Source organism: Dipodomys merriami, unplaced genomic scaffold (genome assembly GCF_024711535.1).
Source record: "Dipodomys merriami isolate MVZ:Mamm:240054 unplaced genomic scaffold, mDipMer1.0.p SCAF_12, whole genome shotgun sequence".
Taxonomy (NCBI): Eukaryota; Metazoa; Chordata; class Mammalia; order Rodentia; family Heteromyidae; genus Dipodomys; species Dipodomys merriami.
The window spans coordinates 11,924,823-11,947,243 of record NW_027202493.1 but is presented as its reverse complement, the minus strand read 5'-3'; the positions used below and the strand labels follow the sequence as shown (position 1 = coordinate 11,947,243).

Genomic DNA, 22,421 nt, shown 5'->3' with positions numbered 1-22,421 from the left:
TTTTTCCCCTTAAGGCAAGCACTATACACTTGAGTGACAGCTCCACTTCTGGCTTCTTGGGGGTTAATTGGAGATAAGAATCTAACAGACTTTCCTGCTTAGTTTGGCTCAGATCTCATCCTCTTGAGTAGCTAGGATTAAAGGTATGAGTGACTGATGCCCAGTAAGAGTAACATTTTTACATGAATGAATGACATAAATGATATATTTTTCACATATTGCTTAAAAACTCAAGATTGGCAACATTTTTTATTTTGAAAAAATTAGAGGTTCATAAAAAGTTGTTTAAAAAATACAGTTTTTCTACTGTCAGTTCTTGAATGTCTATACTATAATATCAAAAGTAGGAATGTGACATTTGTCCAATATTCCTGGATTATTCATATTTCAGTGTTTTCAAAGCACTTATTTCCATGTATGTGTATTGTTCAGTACAGTCTTAGTTCATATAGATTTGTGTAACAGTATTGCAACCAAAACCAATTTCTACAAGGTTTCTTGGGGCTCCTCTTTTAGCCACTCTAGAGTTTTTCCCACCTCCCAGTTTTTCCTACCCCCAACCTTTGCACTTGATAATGCCCAGTCTTGTCTCCAGTGATGTCATTTTGTTATTTCAGCAATATTATATAAGTGGGATATACGATTTACTACCTTTGGAAGCTTATTGACTTAGCATTAATTCCTTGAATACCATCCAAATTATCACATATTTTAAAAAATTGTTTCCTTTTGTTGCTGTATTACTATTCCACAATGTTGCTATACCAAAGTTTTTAACCATTCACCTACTGAAGGACTTTTGGGTTACTTTTATTTTTTTTGTCAGTGGCGGGCCTGAACTCTGGGCCTGAGTGCTGTCCCTCAGCTCTTCAGCTCAAGGCTAGAGCTCTACCCCTTGAGCCACAGTGTCACTTCTGGCTTTTTCTGCTTATGCTGTGTTGAGGAATCGAACCCAGGGCCTCATGCATGCAAGGCAAGCACTCTACCACTGAGCTGCCTTCCCAGCCCACTTTTGGGTTATTTTTAAGTGTGGGTTTTACTATGATTGTTTGTATATACCTCATTAGTTAAGGGAAGCAATTTAAATAATTTGTAAATGAATTACACTGATCTGAAATGTTCACATTAAGAGAACTAACATCTCTAAAAGAAAAGTTGGGAGCTTCACATAGTACACTGGAAGATACTCTGCTCATTTGTAAAGTAAGTGATTTGAAAAATGCGTGAAATGTAGTTTCTAGTTTTAGGTTACCCATGGTCCATCTGGCATATCGAGTGGTACAAATAATACAGAAGGATTAATAGTGTTAACAGTGCATGTAGTGCAGACAGGATTTCCATGGTGTAAGTCACTAGACCATACTCTGGAGGATTGATTTCCATTAATTTAGAATGGTTTAAAATAAGCTTTTGGAAACTAGGAAGATTGGTTTTTCTAATCCTTTCCTAGGCTTTTGATTTTAGAAGGATTGTATTAAAGGAGTTTTAAATATCTTCTTTTGTTCTTAAGCACTTCTAAAATGGAATAAAGTCTTTTATTATATCTGACTATGGATGTCATTGGATCTTTTTCATTTCTTGGGATGATTAAATATAGCCTGTTCCTTCTGTTGATCCTCTAGGGCAGAGTGTTTGTGGTGCAGTGATGAAGGAAACACATGCACACTCCCTCCCTCCCTCCCATCTACACACACACAGACACACACACCACACACACAGACACACACAGACACACACACACACACACACACACAGACACACACACACACACACACGTTGTGCTGAAGAATCCTCTGTTGGCTAAGTGATGAGATATGCCACCTAGTGGTTGTAGGACTATCATTTTTTTCTCACTGTTTTTGGTGTAGTGGCTCTAATTCCAGTTACATTATTATGAACAGCTATTGTAAACCTAGAGGCAATTCATCATATTCAAACAGGAGAAACTGTGAGGTCCAAGAAAAATGGTTCTTGCTATTGCTTTCTCCCTACCCATTTAGAAAGAGGGAATCAATGCATAAATTATGTGTATTTTAGAGAAAAGAGAGGAAGCAGCATGTCCTAAATTTTGCATCAGATAGAATAGTTGTTCTCTCAGCCTTTAAGTGTGTACTACTAAAATACAGGATTAAGATCAACCTTAATTTTGCAAACTCAAAATATTCATATCTTATACAAAAATTGATTCCTATTATCAAAGAAATGTAGGCTTGCAACTAGATGGTAGTGTAATTTAACATCCAACCAGTTACTAAACAGTTTTAGACTACTAGTAATTATGCTGTGATTGATTACAAGTGGTCAGAGCATGATGGATATACATATGTATAGATAGTCATCCTTCACATAATCTGCCTATGTTATTTTAAGCTTCATTCCTATCTCTAAATTTCTTTTTTGTGCATGTCCTAAAGTTTGAAAATAAGGACTGGATACTTTCCCTGGGTTTTTTTTGCTCAAGGTTAGCACTCTACCACTTGAGCCCAGAACTCTCCTTCCTGCTTTCTCTTTGTGTAGTTTATTGAGACAAGAGTCTCATGGACTTTTTTACCCTGGCTGGCTTTGAACTGTGATCCTCAGATCTCAGCCTCCTGAGCAGCTAGGATTATAGGTGTAAGCCAATGGTGTCTGGCTCCTTGTTTCTAAGTTTTTGTTATACCACAAAGTTTAAAAGATAGGCTTAATTTATTTTTGAAGTGAACATTTATTGTTTCTGTAAGTATTCCATTTCTTTATTCTGTCTTTTAGTGTCAGGAGCAACATTCTTTTTTTTGTTATTCCTTTTTTTGAAGCTTGCTGTCTAGCTTAGGTTGGCTTAGAACATCCATCTAGTCTTTCTGGCCCAACCTTCTATGTGCTGGGATTATAGATGTGTCCCACATTCTTGTGATTTTCTAGAATGTTGTATATGCAAAAGAATGAATTAAATGTGATTTTCACTGGCAATTTACCATTGAAGGGAATTTCTAAGCAAAATGAAAAATTTTAATTCAAGGGACCTAACAAATCACGTAGCTCAGACCACAACATTTTTACCAAAGTTATTGACAAATCTGAGTAGTGCCTATGTCTCAGAAGTTTTTGTACTATCTTTTAAGTAGTTCCAGCAGCAATTTTAATTATTAATGTTAGTATTAATTGTTAACACTATTACTGTTTCAATTAGCAATAATTAAAACTGAGTGCTTACTATATGCTACACATTATATTCAGCACATTTCCTATATTGATGCTTTGTCTCATTTAATATTTCCAGTGACTTCCTTAGATTGATGCTGTTATTACAGCCAATTTATAGAGGAGGAAACGGCAGCTTAGAGAGTTAAACAGCTCTTTTCATCATCTAGTAAGTGGTAAAGGCAAGATTTGAAGCGAAGTAATCTGAATCAAGTTAATTTGTTTCAGTATTGTGTTACTTTTTTGAAAAATAGTATTGTAAAAATAAATTTTCTTATTGAACTTAACACGTCTGTATATGTATACAGTGTGTCTTGACCAGTCTCTCCTTCCATTATTCTCCTATCAGCTCTTTGGTCCTATCCCCATAGATCTTCTAATTTTATTTTTACTGTGTACATTAAGTATTATGACTGTATTTGTACACCATTACTCTCTATTATCCATTCTCCTACCCTTAAGTTCCATCTCATATAGGTAAGACATGTCTCAACTTTCTTGTGTTCATTTTGTTAAACTGTCTGTTAATTATTCACAAGAGTCACCATTCACCATGGAAATGCAACCTTGAATATACCAAACTTTAGTTAGTTTGTGTATATGTACATATGTTATTGTATATGTATTTTTTGTAAAAATCATTTGTAGGTAGTCGTTTGAAGGAGTTTCCATTTAACAAAGCTTATGAATACAATATCAGTGCCATCCCTTTCAACATTCTCACCTGTCTCTCCCATACCCACCCCCTTCCCTTATTCCTCTTAATTTTGAAGGATATATATTGGATTCTTGACTGCATATTTCCCCTTTTCATTTGTTTGTTTTTATATATGTTTATATTTTAAGCCTTAATTCTACATGCCAGAAAACATGCACCCTTTCTCTCTGAGTTTGATTTATTTCACAGTAGTTACTAAGAATTTTTATATCAGTTTGATTTGAGAGTTTCTGTTATTAATAGGAAGTATCTTTCACTCTTCTAATTTTGGTTTATAATATGTTTTCCTATATCTGAGCATAACTACTCCTGCCTACTTTTGGGATATGTATCCTTAGAAAATGCTTCTTCACTCTTTTACCCCAAGGTGGTATTTGTGGTTTTTTGTTTTTGTATTCAACAAAAGGTTACATCTTGCCTTTTTGTTGTTGGTCATGGGACTTGAACTCAGTGCCTAGGTGCTGTCCCTGAGCTTTTTTTTCTTTTTATTCAAGGTTAACGCTCTACCACTTTGAGCCATAGGCTCTACCACTTTGAGCCATAGCGCCACTGGTTCTCTGGTGGTTAATTACAGATAAGAATCCCATGGACTTTTTTGACTGGCTGGCTTCCAACTGTGATCCTCAGATCTCAGCCTCCTAAATAGCCAGGATTATAGGCGTGAGTTACTGGGCCCAGCTGGGTCTTGCCTTTTTATCCAGCTTGCCATTCTATCTTTTGAATAGAGAACAGAGTCCATTGATACTATGTTTCAGAATTGAGAGATAGGTAGTATTTCCTACTATTTCTACCCACAATTTTAATTTCATATTTCTTCCTGTTCCTATCTGTTCATCTACATGAATATGTTTTCTCCACTTTTTCATGCTTATGGTGATCTTTTGTGAATCTTTTTTGAGTTTCTTCTGTTTTAGTTTTTATTATGGAATATTTTTATTTGCTCTTCAGTTAGGAATGAAAGCTTCACAGGATAGTATTCTGGGTTGGCAATCATTTACTTTTAGTTTATGAAATATATCATTTGAAGTCCTCCTTGTTTGCATGGTTTCTGTTGAGAAATCTACTGTTATTCTTCTCTCTTTTGCAAATTCTAGTATTCTTTATTTGTTCCCTGTGTTTGACTTCTTAAATACAATATGTTTGGATAGGGTTCTTTTCTGGTCTGGTCTACTGGGTGTTTTAAAAGCTGCTTGAACCTGGCTGGACTTTTTCTTTCTCTTTTACTCTGTCAAATTTCCAGTGCCTTTGGCATCTTTTGTTTTCTTTCCTGAAATGATGTAAATTTGATCTTTTAATGGAAATTTTGCATATTATCATATTTTTCCCTTTGATTTCTACTATGTTCTGACTTCCATATCTTCTACTCTTTTGGAAAGGATTTGTGCTTTATTTGTCATCTTTGGCCTTCAGTTTGTTTATTGTTCAAGTTTTCTATTTCTTTACTGAAATCCTTTTTCATTTAATTTCTTCATTTTCTTTTGTAATGGGTACATTTCTTTTTGGACAGTGTCATTCCCTTCTGTGTTCTCTCTCAGATTTTCCCTCCTGTCCCTACTCACAAGTTGTATAGTACAGTTCATTTTCAGCATAGTGGCTAGTAGGTACCACTGCTGCATTTGTTTCTTTTTTAATATCTTGCATTGACTAACTTACTTCATTAATTTATCTGTGCCTCCTTTGGTTTCTTAGACGTTTAGCTGTATTCTCTTTGAGCTCATTCAACTATTTTGTATTCACTTGGAATTCATTCAGTGTTTTATCTCTGTTCTTGTTGATTTATTTCTTTATTTCTTAATGTATTTTTCTTTATTTCTTTGTGTATTTTTCTGTTTGTGTAGTTGCTTTGTAAAGGTCCTCATTCATTTCATAGAATATATATTCTTAGCAACAGTCTTTTGAGCTCAGTAGATATAATATCCTCTACTTTGCTGTCATTCTTGTCCTTTGCTGTATGATGGTTATTATCTAGAGTAGTTGTTTCCCCTACTTTCTCACATTTTCTGTATTTATTTGTTGGGTTTTACTTAGTTGAAGACTATTTGTCAATTGGCTTGTTAGTTGTCTGATGTATTCAATGATTTATTCTCTATATTCAAACTGAACCAGTTGTTAGTTGCTTTGTGTTACCTGTATTTGGTGCTGGCTGTCATACTCATTACTTCAGACATACTAGTCATGTACTCTGCCACTAAGCTAAATCCTCAGCCCCTTATCTGTGCTTTTTTATCATTTAATTTTTTAAAATTGTTATTATAAAGGTGATGCCTAAAGGAGTTATAGTTAAATAAGTCAGTTAAAAAGTTCATTTCTATTTGGACAGTGTCAACCCTTCCCTTGTTCTCTACCAATTTTTTCTACCCACCCAAGCGATATATTTCATTTTTAACATTGTGTCTTCAGTGTCACTTGCTGGATTTGTTCATGCTTTGTCCTCAATTTCTGTGCTTCCCCCTCCCAAAGAGAGACAAATAAACAAAGAAGACTAAAAGAAAAGAAAACAAAAATAGCAACAAAACAAACCTCATTTCCATTTCTGGATATCTTCTTTTGTATGTGTCACTAAAAGTTAGATTTATTTTTCTAAGTTTCACAAAAATCAATCTGTGTTTGCACCGTACTCATTTTGTCTAAACATAATTTTTCTTTCTTTTTCTTTTTTGGTTGGTCATGGGTCTTGACCTAACTCAGGGCCTGGGCACTGTCCCTGAACTTTTTCACACAAGGATAGCACTCTACCACTTTGAGCCAAAGTGCCACTTCTGGTATTTTGGTAGTTAATTAGAGACAAGAGTCTCACAAACTTTCCTTGCTGGGTTGGCTTTGAACTACGATCCTCAGATCTAAGCTTCTTGGCTAGCTAGGATTACAGGTGTGAGACATTTTCACCCAGCTAAATATGTTTTTATTGTAGGAATTTTTATTACATTCTTTAATTGTGTATATTATTGATAGAAAATTACATGTTTTATTATAATATATTCATACATGTAATATATTTTTATCACACTCAACATACCCTCCCTGTCCCCACTAATTGTATCTTGTTATAATTTTTTGGAAGAAGCACTATAATTGCTTCTTTACAAATTGCCAATTGCACATAAATTTTCACCTACATATAATTACTTAAGCTTGTTTATGAGGTATGTATATCTGAACAATTTTATGAATATATTAATTCTAGCATCTAATGGGCCAGAAAGTATTCGTATGTGTGTGTGTGTGTGTGTGTGTGTGTGTGTGTGTGTGTGTGTGAATGAGAGAGAGAGAGAGAGAGAGAGAGAGAGAAAGAGAGAGAGAGAGAGAGAGAGAGAAGAGGAGAGGAGAGAGATGGCACTAGGACTTGAACTCAGAGCCTCAGGATTGCTCAGTTTGCATTCTCTGCTGATGTTCTAACCATTTTCTATGCCTCCTGCTCTGCTCTTTCCTTGTTGCTTTGGAATTAGAGTTTTGCAGACTTTTCTTAATGGACTTTGGATCACATATTTAGGATCTAGCCTGAGTAAGATTACAGATAGGAGTCACCAGCCTCTAGCTCCAACAGTTTTGTTTTTGTTTTTGTTTTTTTTGTTAGGTCTAGGGCTTGAACTCTGAGCCTAGGTGCTGTCCCTGAGCCTTTTTATACTCAAGGCTAGCACTCTACCACTTGAGCCATAGTACCACTTCTGGCTTTTTCTGAGAAGTTTATTGGTGATAAGCGTCTTGGACTTTGCTGTCTGAACTGGCTTTGAACCATGATCCTCAGATCTTATCCTCCGGAGTAGCTAAGACTATAGATGTAAGCCACCAGTGCCTGATTTTCCAGTAGTTATTTAAAAAAAAGTTGTGTTCTTGGCATTGGAACAGTTCATGATTAAAGATTAACTTGAAGATTACTCATGACTTAATTTTAACATTGTTACTCCATTTTTTGATTATGAACTGTTAGCATAGTTAAGTACAACTGCTTATAATAAGGACTAAAATGTGAAATTTAGTTCCATAGAAGGCATCTTATCAGATTTCTGTAATACTTTATGATCTTTTTTCTGCTCTGTCCTTTGGCTGCATATCTAGTTAATGTTTTGCTAGTCTGAAACTAGAATCTAAATTTATTACTTAAGGAATTAACTAATATTACCTGCTATTTATATATAATTGTACATAGAATGCCAGTGATTAATAAAACTGTATTTAGGTAATTAGGATCTTTACTTCAAGATCTGAAAACCCACAAGCCAAAATAATAACACACACGTATACACAGAAATAAAAAAGATAAGGCGCTTTATATTGTTAGATTTTCAGTGAATTGAAATTTGTAACTTCGGAATTAGAGAGTATTAAAAATCACATATAATTTATCCCGTGTTTATATCAGCATTCTTGCACATGTAATTTTAAAGTAAGCTATGTAGCTAGTAAGTAGGCTTAATTTATTTAGGACAAGATAACTGACATGGGAAACTTCATATATTTAGTTTCTTTTATTCTTTTATTTTTTCCTAGTCCTGGGGCTTTAACTCTGGCCTGGGTTCTCTATGTTCAAGGCTAATGCTTTACTACTTGAGCCACAGTGCTATTTCTGGTTATTTCTGAATAGTTTATTGGAGACATAAGTCTCTTGGACCTTCCTGCTTTGTCTGGCTTTGAACTGTGATTCTCAGATCACTATCACCACAAAGAAAAAAAAGTTTTAAGGTTTTTATTTTTGATATGGAACCTCCTGTAGTTTTAACAGTCTCTTGGTTAAAAATTAATTTTACTTCATTTAGGTTCCAGTAGTTGCACTCACAGCTACTGCCAGTTCTTCAATTCGAGAAGACATAGTACGTTGTTTAAACCTGAAAAACCCACGGATTACTTGTACTGGTTTTGATCGACCAAATCTATATTTAGAAGTGGGACGAAAAACAGGGAATATCCTTCAGGATTTGAAGCCATTTCTTGTAAAAAAGACAAGGTAAGGATTTCATGGTTGATAGATTTTGGTAACTTTTCTTTTTTAAGAACTACATTATTTTTTTGGTTTTTCCTTTATACATGTTGAATATATTTTAAATTTTATCTTTGGTTTCAGGCAAATGTGTTTGTATTATTAGATGATTAATTCAGTGACTGAGGAAAGTGTGTTATTAGATGATTAATTCAGTGACTAAGGAAAAAGTTTTTTTTTTTGTCGGTTCTGGGGCTTGACCTCTGGGACTGGGCGCTATCCCTGAGCTCTTCAGCTCAAGGCTAGCGCTCTACCACTGAATCACAGTGCCACTTCCAGTTTTCCGGTGGTTTATTAGGGATAAGAGTTTCACGGACTTTACTGGCTGGGCTGGCTGTGAACTGTGATCCTCAGATCTCAGTCTCCTGATTAGCTAGGATTACAGGTGTAAGCCACTGGCGCCTAGTGAAAAAGCCTATTTTTGAAGCACATTCTGTGTTGTTGCTTAACTATGTACCAGCTGTAAGCTGTGGTTCAGTGGTAAATTGTCAGCTTAGAAAGCACAAGGCCCTTAAAGCTCAGTACTGGAAAATAATAATATTAATAATTTCAGCCTTTCATTTGAGTTCTGCTTTACTAATTATACTACTACCTTCAATTTTAGGTTTCAAAAAGGTCATCCTTGGGCTTGTTGTGTGGCCAAAGTGATAAAACAACAAGACACACTTGAAGTCCTTAGTTCAAATCCCAGTGCTTCTAAAAAAAACCAAAAAACAAACCCTTAAAGTCATTCTATAAACATGTTGGAGCTTTTCATGTCCCAAGGACTGTCCTATGCATTTAATTACAACTAAACTATTTAAATCCTTGTAACTCTTAGGTATTATTTTCATTTTACTGTTGAAGGAACTGTTACTAGAACTTTGCAGGTTTTTTATTTTTGGTCAGTAGTAGGGCTTGAACTCTGGGCTTGGGTGCTATCCTTGAGCTCTGCAGCTTAAGGCAAGTGCTCTATCACTTGAGACACAGTGCCACTTCCAGTTTTCTGGTGATTTATTGGAGATAAGAGTCTCAAGGACTTTCCAGCTGGCTTTGAACAGATCCTTAGATCTCAGCTTCCTGAGTAGCAAGGATTATAGGCTTGAGCCTAGTGCTGGGCTGAACTTTTTTTGTTGAATGAATTTTTTATGTATGCTAAAAACTTTACTAAGTATTTCTTTGTCTGATAAGCATAAAGCTTAGAGTTTCACTTTCTGAAATGTGTTCTTTAGTTTTCATGTTAAAATGTTTTTCCTTCCAATATAAATGTAAAAATTCCTTGGCAAACAATTTTGAGATCATCATTAGTGTTTTACTCTTCTAGAAAGGTATAAAATTAAGAAAAGATGAATCCCAGGTTAAAGGAAGCCCTTAATAAATGTAAATGTAGGACTTCTTCTAACTTAGTTGTAATATAATCAGAAAAACAAGTGTGTAATGAATATATACTTAATGGTCTAGTTCTTCTAGTGGCCTTTATTCTTATTTTATTTTTTCTTGAGATAAGGCCTCATTTGTAGCCGAGGATGGCTTCAAATTCATTGTCTCCTTCAAAGGCCAGGGTTACATGTGTATGTCATCACAATCAGATTAGTTCTTATATATGTTTTTTCCTTGGATAATTTTATTTATGTATCTTTTGTTAGATTTGCAGGTGTATTTTTAAGATTCCTAAAATTGGGATTGAATCAAAGGGCACTTGAATTTAAAATTTAAAATACCTTTTAATGGATCTAAATACAGTATTTTCACATTCTGTCAGCATGAATGAATGTATTCATATAGACAGATATATGGAGATATTAAATAAATGTATGAAAACCATTGTTTATGTTTTTTGTAACTTAAGAACAATTTTCTGCAGTAGACATTCTAACAAATATTTTCTAGAATCAAATTTCTCAAGATTATTAGTAAGTACTTATATGAGCTATAAAAGTAATCTTAAAAGTAATGACATTTTTTGTTTTAGTAATTAAAAAAAGAAACTCAACTTTATGCTTATAGAGCAGGTAAGTAAGAATATTTGAAACTAATTTTATGCAGATTCTTAGATAACTATTCACTTAATTCTTAGGAAGTCAAGACTAAATTTTAATCTAGTGTGTTAATTTCCAAAAAGTATTTATATCATTAGTTTTGTTTTAAAAATCAGATTTTCTCAAAAAAATCAAATTTTCTTATCAAATAAATTTGTTTTTATATTAATTTTAATTTGAACCAATACTGAGTTATTTGGTAACAAAATTCATTTCCTCATTTGATTCACCGTGTTTTAGATTTTCATGTAGTTAAAGTGTAGTTTCTTATATGTTTTATTCTTTTAGTCCTTAGAAAATAGAAAGGGAAATTAGTAGATAAAATCCAAAGTGAAGCCAGGTGCCAGTGGCTGAGATATGAGGATCGCGGTTCAAAGTCCGCAGGAAAGTCCGTGAGACTCTTATTTCCAATAAACCACTCAGAAAACTGGAAATGACGCAGTGGCTCAAATGGTAGAGCGCTAGCTTTGAGCTGCAGAGCTGGGGGACAGCGTTCAGGCCCAGAGTTCAATCCCTATGACCAACAAAAACAAAACAAAACAAAAAAAAACCCAAAGTGAGTTAGATTTATGCCTGTAATCCTAGCTAGGTGGCAGGCTGAGAGCATGAGGATTGTGGTTAGGGGCCTGTCTTGAGTGAAAAGTTCATGAGACACACTTCTTAAAAATAAGCAGAACAGCTGGGTACCAGTAGCTCACATCAGTAATCCTAGTTGTTTATGAGGCCCAGATATTCAGGATTGTGGTTTGAAGCAAACCCAGGCAGAAAGTCTGTGAGACTGCATCTAAAATAACTGGCAAAAAAGCAGAGCTGGAGACGTGGCTGAAGTGATAGAGTGCCCAAGCAAGCCACATAAGACATGGATAGAGCCATGCTTAACAAACCTGAAGTTCTTAATTCAAACTTTATATCTTCTCAGAAAACCAAACTGATCTAAAGCATATATATATATATATATATATATAATACATGTTTGCGTTTTGTTCTTTTTCCCCCCATAGTTCTGCCTGGGAATTTGAAGGTCCAACTATCATCTATTGTCCTTCCAGAAAAATGACAGAACAAATTACTGCTGAACTTAGAAAACTGAAGTTAGCCTGTGGAACATACCATGCAGGCATGGATTTCAAAACAAGGAAGGATATTCATCATAAGTTCATGAGAGATGAAATTCAGGTGCGAGGATCATCAAATATTTCTCAAATACTTAGTTACCAAATATTTATTGAGTAATATTTTTTTGTGTTGAATATAATGTGGTTCCTCCACTAAAGGAAATCTATATACTGTAGAAAATAACATGTATGAATACATGATTACAGACTAGTGTTGATGAATTACTATTGGTTTTGTATATAGAGAAACATTATTTCTGGTAAGGTACAGTTCATAATGGGAATGGTCTTTCCTGGCAAAGGTAGTTGAGTAGAGCCTGAACATGGGTTTGTTAAATTCACCTGGCTTCTAGGTGTTGAGAACAAGAAAACTGGTTATGGAACTACAAGAAGGACCAGCAAATTCAAAGACATTGTGCTATAGAGGTCCTACTGGGGTCAGGTGATTCTAAGATGTTATAGTAATTAGAAGGAGAGAAATTGAAGAGTAAATGTAACACAAAATATGACTAACAAGACAGTGACAAATTCCTATTAGAGACTTATAGGAAAAAAATTGAAAGGGGGGGTGGTTGACCAGGCTATTGGAAACTTCCCCTTCTTGCAGAGTTTTCCCCTTATTTCCACAGATAGGGACAGCTGTTTAGAAGTTTTATCCAAATTATTGTATCTTTTCACTATATTGTTTCAGTGACTTGAAAACTGTCAGTAAAACTTGTTAGTCATTACTGGTGAATTTTAATGATTAATCTTTATGCCAGTTTAACAGAGTAATGATTTCTTCTAAGTTATTACTAGTTACAGTATTCATTTAGATTAAAATATCTCTCTAAGCACTGAAAGAGTATAAATTATATCCATATTTCTTTTGTTTAATTCATCTGATTTGCTAGCTTCATTATAGCTTTGATTGTTTTGAAATATGGCTTAAAAATCTGTTGCAAGAGCTTTCATTATATCTTAATTTCTAGAAGGTACATATGTGTATATGCATATATAAGCACATAAATGTGCGCACACACATGCACACACACACACACATATACATACTGTATATATCCCTTTCTATGACAGAATGTCTCAAATTTTTGTCCACATAATGAAGATTAATAAATTAGTATGGATTGTTGTCCTCTACTATGGCTTCAGGTGTTTTAACAGGTAATCCCTTATAGTTATTCTTTGTTATAAATACTTTAGAAGCTGCACATTTTCTTTTTTTTTTTTTGGGTCCGGTCGTGGGGCCTGAACTCTGGGCCTGGGCGCTGTCCCTCAGCTCTTCAGCTCAAGGCTAGCACTCTACCACTTGAGCCACAGCGCCACTTCCAGCCTTTTTCTTTTTGTTTATGTGGTGCTGAGGAATCGAACCCAGGGCCTCAGGCATGCAAGGCAAGCGCTCTACCACTGAGCCAACTTCCTAGCCCGAGGCTGCATATTTTCATTGATAGTCCTCAAACTCTCACAATTATGAAACTAAATCATCTATTGATACTAGCCTGGCCTAGGATTACTTTCATTGACCATTTATTGAGTGACTACTGAATGCACAAATGTATGAAATTATTCATCTCCTGTCTTCTTATAATAGACATAGTTTTGGTGGATCTAAAAGTAGAATTGATGTGACTACCATAGCTCTTAATATCTTAGATTACTGCAGCCTATTTTGTTGTTTTTTTTTTTTTTTTTTGGTGCCTTTACTGGGGCTTGAACTCAGGGCCTCAAGCTCTTGCTTGGGTTTTTTGCTTGAAGCTGGTGGTCTACCATTTGAACCACACCTTACTTCTGGCTTTTTGCTGGTTAATTGAAGAGTCTCATGGACTTTCTTCTTCAAATCACTATTCGTTTATCACTCCCTTGAGTAGCTAGGATTACAGTTGGAGCCACCAGTGACAAGTTCTTTTGATGGTTAGAGTCTTGGTCCTTTCTGTTTTATAGTTTTTTTTCTTTACTATCATTATAATGAAATCTAACCATATTTGGGTATAGGTATGCATTTTTTTCTGTGCTTACCCTTAATCTTGACTTAGTTTTGTGTCTTTGTATTTTTATTTGCTCTTTCAAGGTGATGTAAGTTTCTTTCCTAGATTAATGTTACTGTTGTAAATAATTCATTTTATTTTATTTTTTATGTCTAAAAGCGTATAGAGATATTTAGAGAATAGAGTTGGTAGATTGCTGATTTCATATGAAAATAATATGATTAAAATTAGAATTATTGTGCTGCTCATTAACCTTTTCTTTTGTATAGGGGATTTCTTTCATTTATACTAATCCCTTTTCATTCTGATTTAATAATTTTTAAATATAGCAAGTTGCCTAATCTTTGCCCTAATCATGTATTTACCATATTCATTCCTGTATTGATTTGTCTCTTACCCTTCCCATGATTTTCTTTCTTCTGCCTTCTTTTTCTTATATCTTTTTCTTTTTCTGTCTCCTTTTCCTTCTCCCAATCCATCTTTAGCACGTCTTTTTTTCAAAATAGCACTTGAATTTTTAGCAGTTACACATACAAGTAGTTCTGTCATGTTTTCAAAGAAAACCATCAGCCCCTCATGCCTTCTTATTTCCCACTTTCAGATCTTTTTAGATGAATTTTTGGTTTTACTGCTGCATCTTGCCTTAGTTGCTTATACTGTGAATACTGAATTCTTTGCTTGTTAGTTTTCTGCGTATGTATTGATTTCTCACTCTGCTTCCCTCTCATATGCTTCCCACTTTCCTTCCTTTCCTTGTCCATGCATTTCAAACCCACTTTTCTTCCCAACTTTATATCATAATTCTGGTTAAAAAAAAATTACAATTTTTACTCAAAATGTTTATCTTTATTCCAAGAAGTATATTACGGTTATTTTTCATGGTTATCTTTTTGTATTTCTAATTTTTCATACTTTGAAAGACACTGTTTAATTTCCTGTATTCTTATCACCAATTTTTTCTGCAACTTTCCCCAATCAAGTGATTCTGTCTATCTTTTTTTTTTTTTTTTTTTTTTTTTTGGGTCCGGTCGTGGGGCCTGAACTCTGGGCCTGGGCGCTGTCCCTCAGCTCTTCAGCTCAAGGCTAGTGCTCTACCACTTGAGCCACAGCACCACTTCTGGCTTTTTTTTTTTACTTATGTGCTGCTGAGGAATTGAACCCAGGACCTCAGGCATGCAAGGCAAGCACTCTACCACTGAGCCAACTTCCCAGCCCCTATCTGTCTATCTTAATAAGTTCGTATACATTTAGTAAAGATGCAAAGGTTAATTTATGTTTCTGCTGTCTTTAGTGAGAAACTTCCATCTTAGGGTGATTTAATAATAATATTCTTGAATCCAGGTAAAGGCATTTAGAACTTAGAATAATGCAAAAGTTTTATTGAATATAATAGATATTGTAAGAGCCTGTATGTATCTTATATTCACAAGTGTTAGGGAGACCAGTTTATTTGCTACTTCTTATAGAGGGTGAACAGAAATCTTTTAGTTTCTGGTCTTTAATCTGTAAACTAAGCAGATAGTCTTTCCAACTATAGGTGATTCATTGAAATATTAAATTTAGTTTTATTTCAGGGACTTTAATGAATGAATTCTGTTTTCGTAACAAGTTTAAGAACTGTTAAATATGTCAAATTGTACTGTTATTTATTCTCAGTGTGTCATAGCTACTATAGCTTTTGGACTGGGCATTAATAAAGCTGACATTCGCAGAGTCATTCATTATGGTGCTCCTAAGGAAATGGAATCCTATTACCAGGAAATTGGTAGAGCAGGCCGCGATGGACTTCAAAGTTCTTGTCACTTACTCTGGACTCCAGCAGACTTTAATGTAACTAGGTAAACTTTATTTAAGGTTATTACTTTTACCTTGCAGATTTCTTTCTGTCTTTCCAAGAAATATATGTAAAGCCCCTCCCCCAAACAAACCAAACCACCAAAACCAAAAAGCAACAGAGGCCATTTATGAACATTTGTAGTAAGTGTTGCTTCATAGAAGAGATGACTTAACAGCCATGCCTCAGGTAGAGTAGGAAATTAATTAAGTCAGGACTCTAATTAGACACATTTTTTTTCTTCCCATCTTCTCATCTTTTTCAGTCATTGTTACTTTGTATAGCATTTATATTGCACTGTACTGATAGATTGCCATGAAAGTGTTACTATGTACTGTTTAAATCCAGGGAAACTATTATGTAACTATGAAATAAATATTTTCTTGGCCCTTAAATTCTATGAGCTTATATTGGAAAGGCAAAGTTCATCTTGCAAAAACCCAAGGATATTCAAATCATAATATAAAATGGTACAATACTTATTTATAATCTATGTATATCCTCCCATATACTTGAAGTCATCTTGACCTTGTTATAGTGCTTATTATAAAATAAATAGTATGTAAATAGTTGTTATACTGTATTTTTAGGGAATAATACAAGAAAAGAATTTCAATGTGTTCAGTGTATTAGATGCAACCATTGTATGCCAGGATTATCACTTTATCTCTTTATGTAATAAAGGGATTCTTAGGGGGAAAAATCCTACAGAGTAACTATTGAGTGCTTCAAAATATGCTTCTTTGTAAGTGAACAAATTGAGGTATTCCATGGACATATTAATTCATTTTATTAAAATGATGAGTGAAAGTATCTAATATTGTTTTGCATATTCATTCATCGTTGTTTCCTTAGTCCAGTACATTCTAAGAACTGTGTGATATGTTCGAAATTCAATGACAAAAAGAGACAGGGCACATGTCTCAGTGTTACAGGATTTTGGAGTGTAATGGAAAGATGAATCTTAATTAGAAAATCATACATCTACGGATACATAGGTTTTCTTTCCCTGTTCTCTTTTTCCATGTGAAAATTTCAAGAATCAAGAGCTTTTTTTTTTTTTTTAAAAAAAGGTGCCATTTAATAGGTTCTATGTGTTAAATACTATAAAAAAGAACATATATAATGGCACTTGCATTTGCAATTAAAAAGTCAGGGAAGGCTTCCTTGAAGAAGTGAATCCTTAGTTGACCTCTAAGAAGAATAATGGCTCGCTAGGTAAAAAGTTTACTATAAATTTATAATTTCAAAATAGATTTTGAATTATAACATACAACCAATAAGGCCATCGTTTTATAGAGAACAATACTTTTGATAGTAGTGTCTATATGAAGCCTTTTGTGAATTAATTTCAAATCACTGGGAAAGAATAAAGCTGTGTATGTTACTATTAAAGTTGGAATATATTAAATATAAGTTGATTGCCACCAGTTTTTGTGTGCATTGTGCTAAAGTTCCTCAAAATTTATAGATTGTGTTTTGTATCATAACCTTATAGGTTCATCATTAGATACAAATTTGGTTTATCTGGATCTTAAAAGACATATTAAGGGCTGGGAAGATGGCTCAGTGGTAAGAGTGCTTGCCTCACATGCATGAGGCCCTGGATTCGATTCCTCAGCACCTCATAAGCAGAAAAGGCCAGATGTGAAGATGTGGCTCTAGTGGTAGAGTGCTAGCCTTGAGCTGCAGAGCTCAGGGACAGCGCCCAGGCCCAGAGTTCAGGCCCCATGACCGACCAAAGAAGAAAAAAAGATATATTAAGTGATTATCACATTGGATTTAATAGAAAATCAAAGCAGTTTACTCAGACAGTGGTGCCAGAAAATCCATACTAAATCTATGCTGGCTCTTTACACTTGAACCTGGAAGAAGGAGAAAAATGGTTAACCTAGGAACTAGTGCATACATGATGATTGGTCTATTTAATGACAGATATTTCTGATTATGAGATCATTTGTGCATTTTGACTTTCCAGAACTCCTTGAGAAGTGTGCACAAGTATTTTGAACAAAATGTTACACAGTCAAACTTTAATTAGTAAGCTCAATTTTGGTGAGGTACAGAATTTTCACTTACATTAAATTACTGTTTTGTTACAAGATATGACATTATTCTACCTATACTTTTATTTCTCTTTGGAAAGATATGCTAACCTATTTTGGAAATTCTTGTAATACACAATCTCATAATATTTGATGAGTTATAGTATCAAATAATTGGGATGAATTATAGCAGCACTTTGTATGTGCGCGCGCGTGTGCATGGTAATTTGGCTTGAACTCAAAATTGATTTACTAAACAATTCTATTGTTAAATTGCTTTCCAATTATTTTCCTTTTAAAATACTTAAATAACAGTGGAATTCTATGCTTCCATCAGAAAGAATGACATCACTATTGGTAAGAAAATGGAAAGACTTGCAAACAATCATATTAAGTGAAGTAAGCCAGACCCAAAGAAACATAGGCTCCGTGGTTTCGCTCATTTGTAATAATTAGTATATGTCTAGTATAGTCCTAGCAGAGGCTCACAATATGATCATATAAAATGATTCTAATTGAAATGAACTCCAAGATATAGAAACATGAGTTTTCTCTTTGTTGTCTTTAATGGGCTGTGTGAAGTTATAACTTTTTCTTTCATTTTTTTTACCCCTTTTGTTTTATCCCCTGTTGTGACTATATTTGAGTTTGGTGCCCTATGTCTTGTACATACATTAATCTGATTTGGGAAAGGGAAGGGAACAACAAAAGAATAAAGGACAAAGAGCAAACCAGTGCACAGTGATATTCACAAACAATATGTTGGAAATGAACTTTACAACGTGGGAGGGGGGAAAGAGGTGGGTGATGGAAAATTGGGACAAAAATGAAGGAGAGGGTAACAATGTTTGACAAGAAATGTACTCATTGCCTTATGAATGCAACTGTAACCCCTCTGCATATCATCTTGACAATAAAATTAAATTTAAAAAAGCATACAAAAATAAAATATCTGTATAAAGGGGAGATCTAGTTCATTACGATTGATTAATTGTCTGAAATCGTAGTGATTTTCTGAACTAAGGGACTCTGTCCCTTAATTTTGTTCACTCAAGGTTGATATTCTATCATTTGTACAGCTCCACTTTTACTGGTGTTAGATATCAGAGTCTTAGGGACTTTCCTTCCAGGGCTGCCTTTGAACCATGATCCTCAGATCTCAGCCATCTGAGTAGTGAGGATTACAGATGCAAGCCACTGGTGCCCGACTAACATTCACATTTCTGTAAACCAGGAACAAATATTTTTAATGTTTTGAAAACTATTGTCAGTATCATGGCAAAAATACCAACTAAAGTCAGTTGAGAAAAAAACAGCATTTTGATACTTTCCTGGGGTTTCCAAATACCATAATACAAAGAGAAGGCCAAACTGAAGAGTTGTAAGTGATGTTCTTCTTTCAGTATTCCTTATATAGTTTCTCACAGAAAATAACATAAAGAGCCAGCTTTTTTTTTTGAAAACTTGGAAATTCCTGTGTAATGCTTACTAGAAACCAAAAAATGTGTGGCATGTAAATCAAAGCAAAACAAGTATGAGGCATAATAGTGTTTTTTTTAGTAGCAGCTTAAAAAATACTGAGCATAGGTAGAATATTTTCAAAGAAAAATCACAAAAAGGTTAGCCTTCTATTGGGGATTATTGACTGGGAAGGAATACAGAAGAACTTCCTAAAGGAATAGAAATTTTTTATCCAGACAGGAATGTGTAGATTACGGAAATAATCCATATAAAGTTACCAAAGTAGCTGATGCAGTTATACACATTACTCTTACATTTTTAATTGACAGGCACCACTTGTTTGAGATACGTAATGAAAAGTTCCGACTGTATAAATTAAAGATGATGGCAAAGATGGAAAAGTATCTTCATTCCAGCAAATGTAGACGACAGTATGTATTATTTATTTCATATCACTTAAAAGGATGAATTTCTGCCTGGCATTTAAGAATATTTTACTAAATAGTATTTTGAAAGAATATTTTGCTATTGTTATGTATGTGTTGAAATTTTAGGGTGACTTTTTTAATACCAATTTTTTTATTGTGATTCAGTGATTGCATAAATTTCCCAAATTTCATAGAATTGTGGGATAGTGATACTTAGTTAAAGTCACAAACACATTCTAACCTTCATGGGACAAATTTTCTTTTTTGTGGTCTATAAGTTTATGAGTTCTTCTATGAGCTTTGACAATACAGTTATTTCTTCGACATTGGGTGATATGTTCAGTTCTTTCCTTTTGCTTAGTGTCAGCTGGTCCCTGTTTCCTGCTCATTCCCTCCCTCCCATCGTTGCCATTGAAATGCTTAGTTTGTTTTGATCAATGACCAGTGCAGCTGATGGGTCCTCCGCTGTTGTATCTTTTCCCATTTCCCTCTGTTTCTGTATCCTCCTAGTTTCCCTCCAGTGTGCACATATATACTATATATGTAGTCAGCGGCATGGCGTTATTTAGTAGTGATTCAACCAGATGAGAGGAGGTCCTTTCTTTTCAAGACTTGTTTACTTTGTAGTATCTCCTTAGGTTTTGGATTAACATCCACTTATCAGGGAGAACATGTGCCATTTGTCTCTTGGCTTACCTCACTCAACATGATTTCTTCTAGCTCCATCCATTTCCCTGCGAATGCCATTATTTTGTCCTTTCTAATGGCTGCATAATATTACATTGTATATAAGTACCACAATTTTGGACCCATTCATCTGTAGTGGGGCATCTGGGTTGTTTCCATATCCTGGCTATTGTAAACAGTGCTGCAATAAACATGGCGGTGCATGTGTCCTAGTATCCTGGTTCCTGTTCAGAATTGCCTAGGGGTGGTATGGCTGGTTCATAGGGGAGGTCAATAGCTTTATAAGGACCCTCCAGACCACTTTCCAAAGTGGTTGTATAAGTGTATATTCCCACCAGCAGTGCAATAGGGTTCCTCTTTCTCCGCATCCCCTCCAGCATTTGTCGTTGGCTGACTTTAGGATGTGGGCCATTCTGAGTGGAGTAAGGTGGTATCTCAGGGTTGTCTTTATTTGCATTTCCTTTACAACCAGGGATGGTGAAGATTTCCTTATGTGTTTCTTTGCCATATTTATCTCTTCTTCTGAGAAGTCTCTCTTTAGTTCCCTTGCACATTTAGTAATTGATTTGTTGGGTTTGGGAGGGATTCGTTTTTTGAGTTCCCTGTATATAATGGGTATTAGGCCCTTGTCTGATACATTGCTGGTAAATATTTTTTCCTAATTAGTTGGCTGTCTTTCTAGTTTGGTTGCTATGTCTTCAGCTGTGCAGACACTTTGTATTTTAAGGTAATCCCATTTGTTGAGTCTCTCTTCAATTTGTAGGACAACTCTTATTGTATGAATAAACAAGTCATATAATGAGATCCCAGATAAATTAGTTACTGCCTTTTACATGTATTAGCAATTATCAATGCCTTGTATATGTATATATTTGTTCTTATATTTAATTAAGATTTTTCTTTTGGACAGAATCATCTTGTCTCATTTTGAGGACAAAAAACTAAGAAAGGCTTCCTTGGGCATCATGGGAACTGAAAAATGCTGTGATAATTGCAGGTCCAGGTAAAGAGTTCTTTCTGATAGACATTAGTCTTTACTCTTTTTAAAAAAATCATTTGTATTTTTGATGGATGTTACATATTTTAGTTTTTAAAAAGAAAATTATTTATAAAGAGCAAACAATTTCAAGTACTTTATATAGTGGATAAAGTAATAAAATGGTAGACCTAAATCTAAACACATCAGTAGTTATAAACTATTAAGTGTTCAGGGATACCACTTAAGATAAAAATGATCAGAATTGATTGTTTCAATTTATGGATCTAACATACCCATCTAATGTGATGTCCTTAGAAGCCCACTGCAAGTATAATTCTGTACAAAAGGAAGGAAGCGTATTCCTTGAAAAATTTACCTTAAAGAACAGTTGAATTATTTTAGTATTGAGCAATTAAGAATTTGGAGCAAAAGAATATTACCAGGTCTAAAGAAAGACTTTGTGTGATATAAAAGTATTTCACTATTTTATCAGTTAAGAGTTCCCAGTGAAGGAGAACCAGTAATTAATGGATAGATAGAGGAAAGGAAGAAGTAAGGGAGAAGAGTGAAGAGTGATGTGATGAATTAATTTTAAGGAATTGGCTTACCTACTTGGATTGTGGTGATTGGCAGGTCTTACAGTTTATAGGTAATCTGGAAACTCATGTAAGACTTGGTATAAAGCAGAGTTTTTTGTTCCTTACATGTCACTTCTTACTGAAGCTTTCAATCGATTGGCTCAGACTTGAACAAAATTTTGGTGGTAATTTCTTTTTCTTGAAGTCAGATGACTATAAATGCTAATCACATGTATGTATAAAATACTTCTGAAGCAACTTATAACATCATAGCCTAGATAATTTAATACATAAAAGTAACCATCACAACTAAAAAGATGTAATTCTCAGTGTACATGTAATTATGAGCACAAGAACTTAGAGTACTGAAGGGGGAAATAGAGGAATCCACAAGTACAGTTGGTAACTTCAACATCTTTTTGAA

General features: G+C 34.4%; 1 protein-coding gene across 5 annotated transcripts in view; it reads left to right on the top strand.

The window, feature by feature from the left end:
* The window catches only part of Wrn (WRN RecQ like helicase), a 133,627-nt gene that overhangs the window by 74,573 nt on the left and 36,633 nt on the right, over positions 1-22,421 (top strand). For all 5 annotated transcript variants that reach the window (XM_070016230.1, XM_070016229.1, XM_070016227.1 and 2 more), the window contains 5 exons: positions 8,650-8,837; positions 11,890-12,064; positions 15,642-15,823; positions 19,655-19,756; positions 21,351-21,443. In XM_070016230.1, the coding sequence (XP_069872331.1) occupies positions 8,650-8,837; positions 11,890-12,064; positions 15,642-15,823; positions 19,655-19,756; positions 21,351-21,443 (740 nt within the window). The remainder of the gene's footprint in view (positions 1-8,649; positions 8,838-11,889; positions 12,065-15,641; positions 15,824-19,654; positions 19,757-21,350; positions 21,444-22,421) is intronic.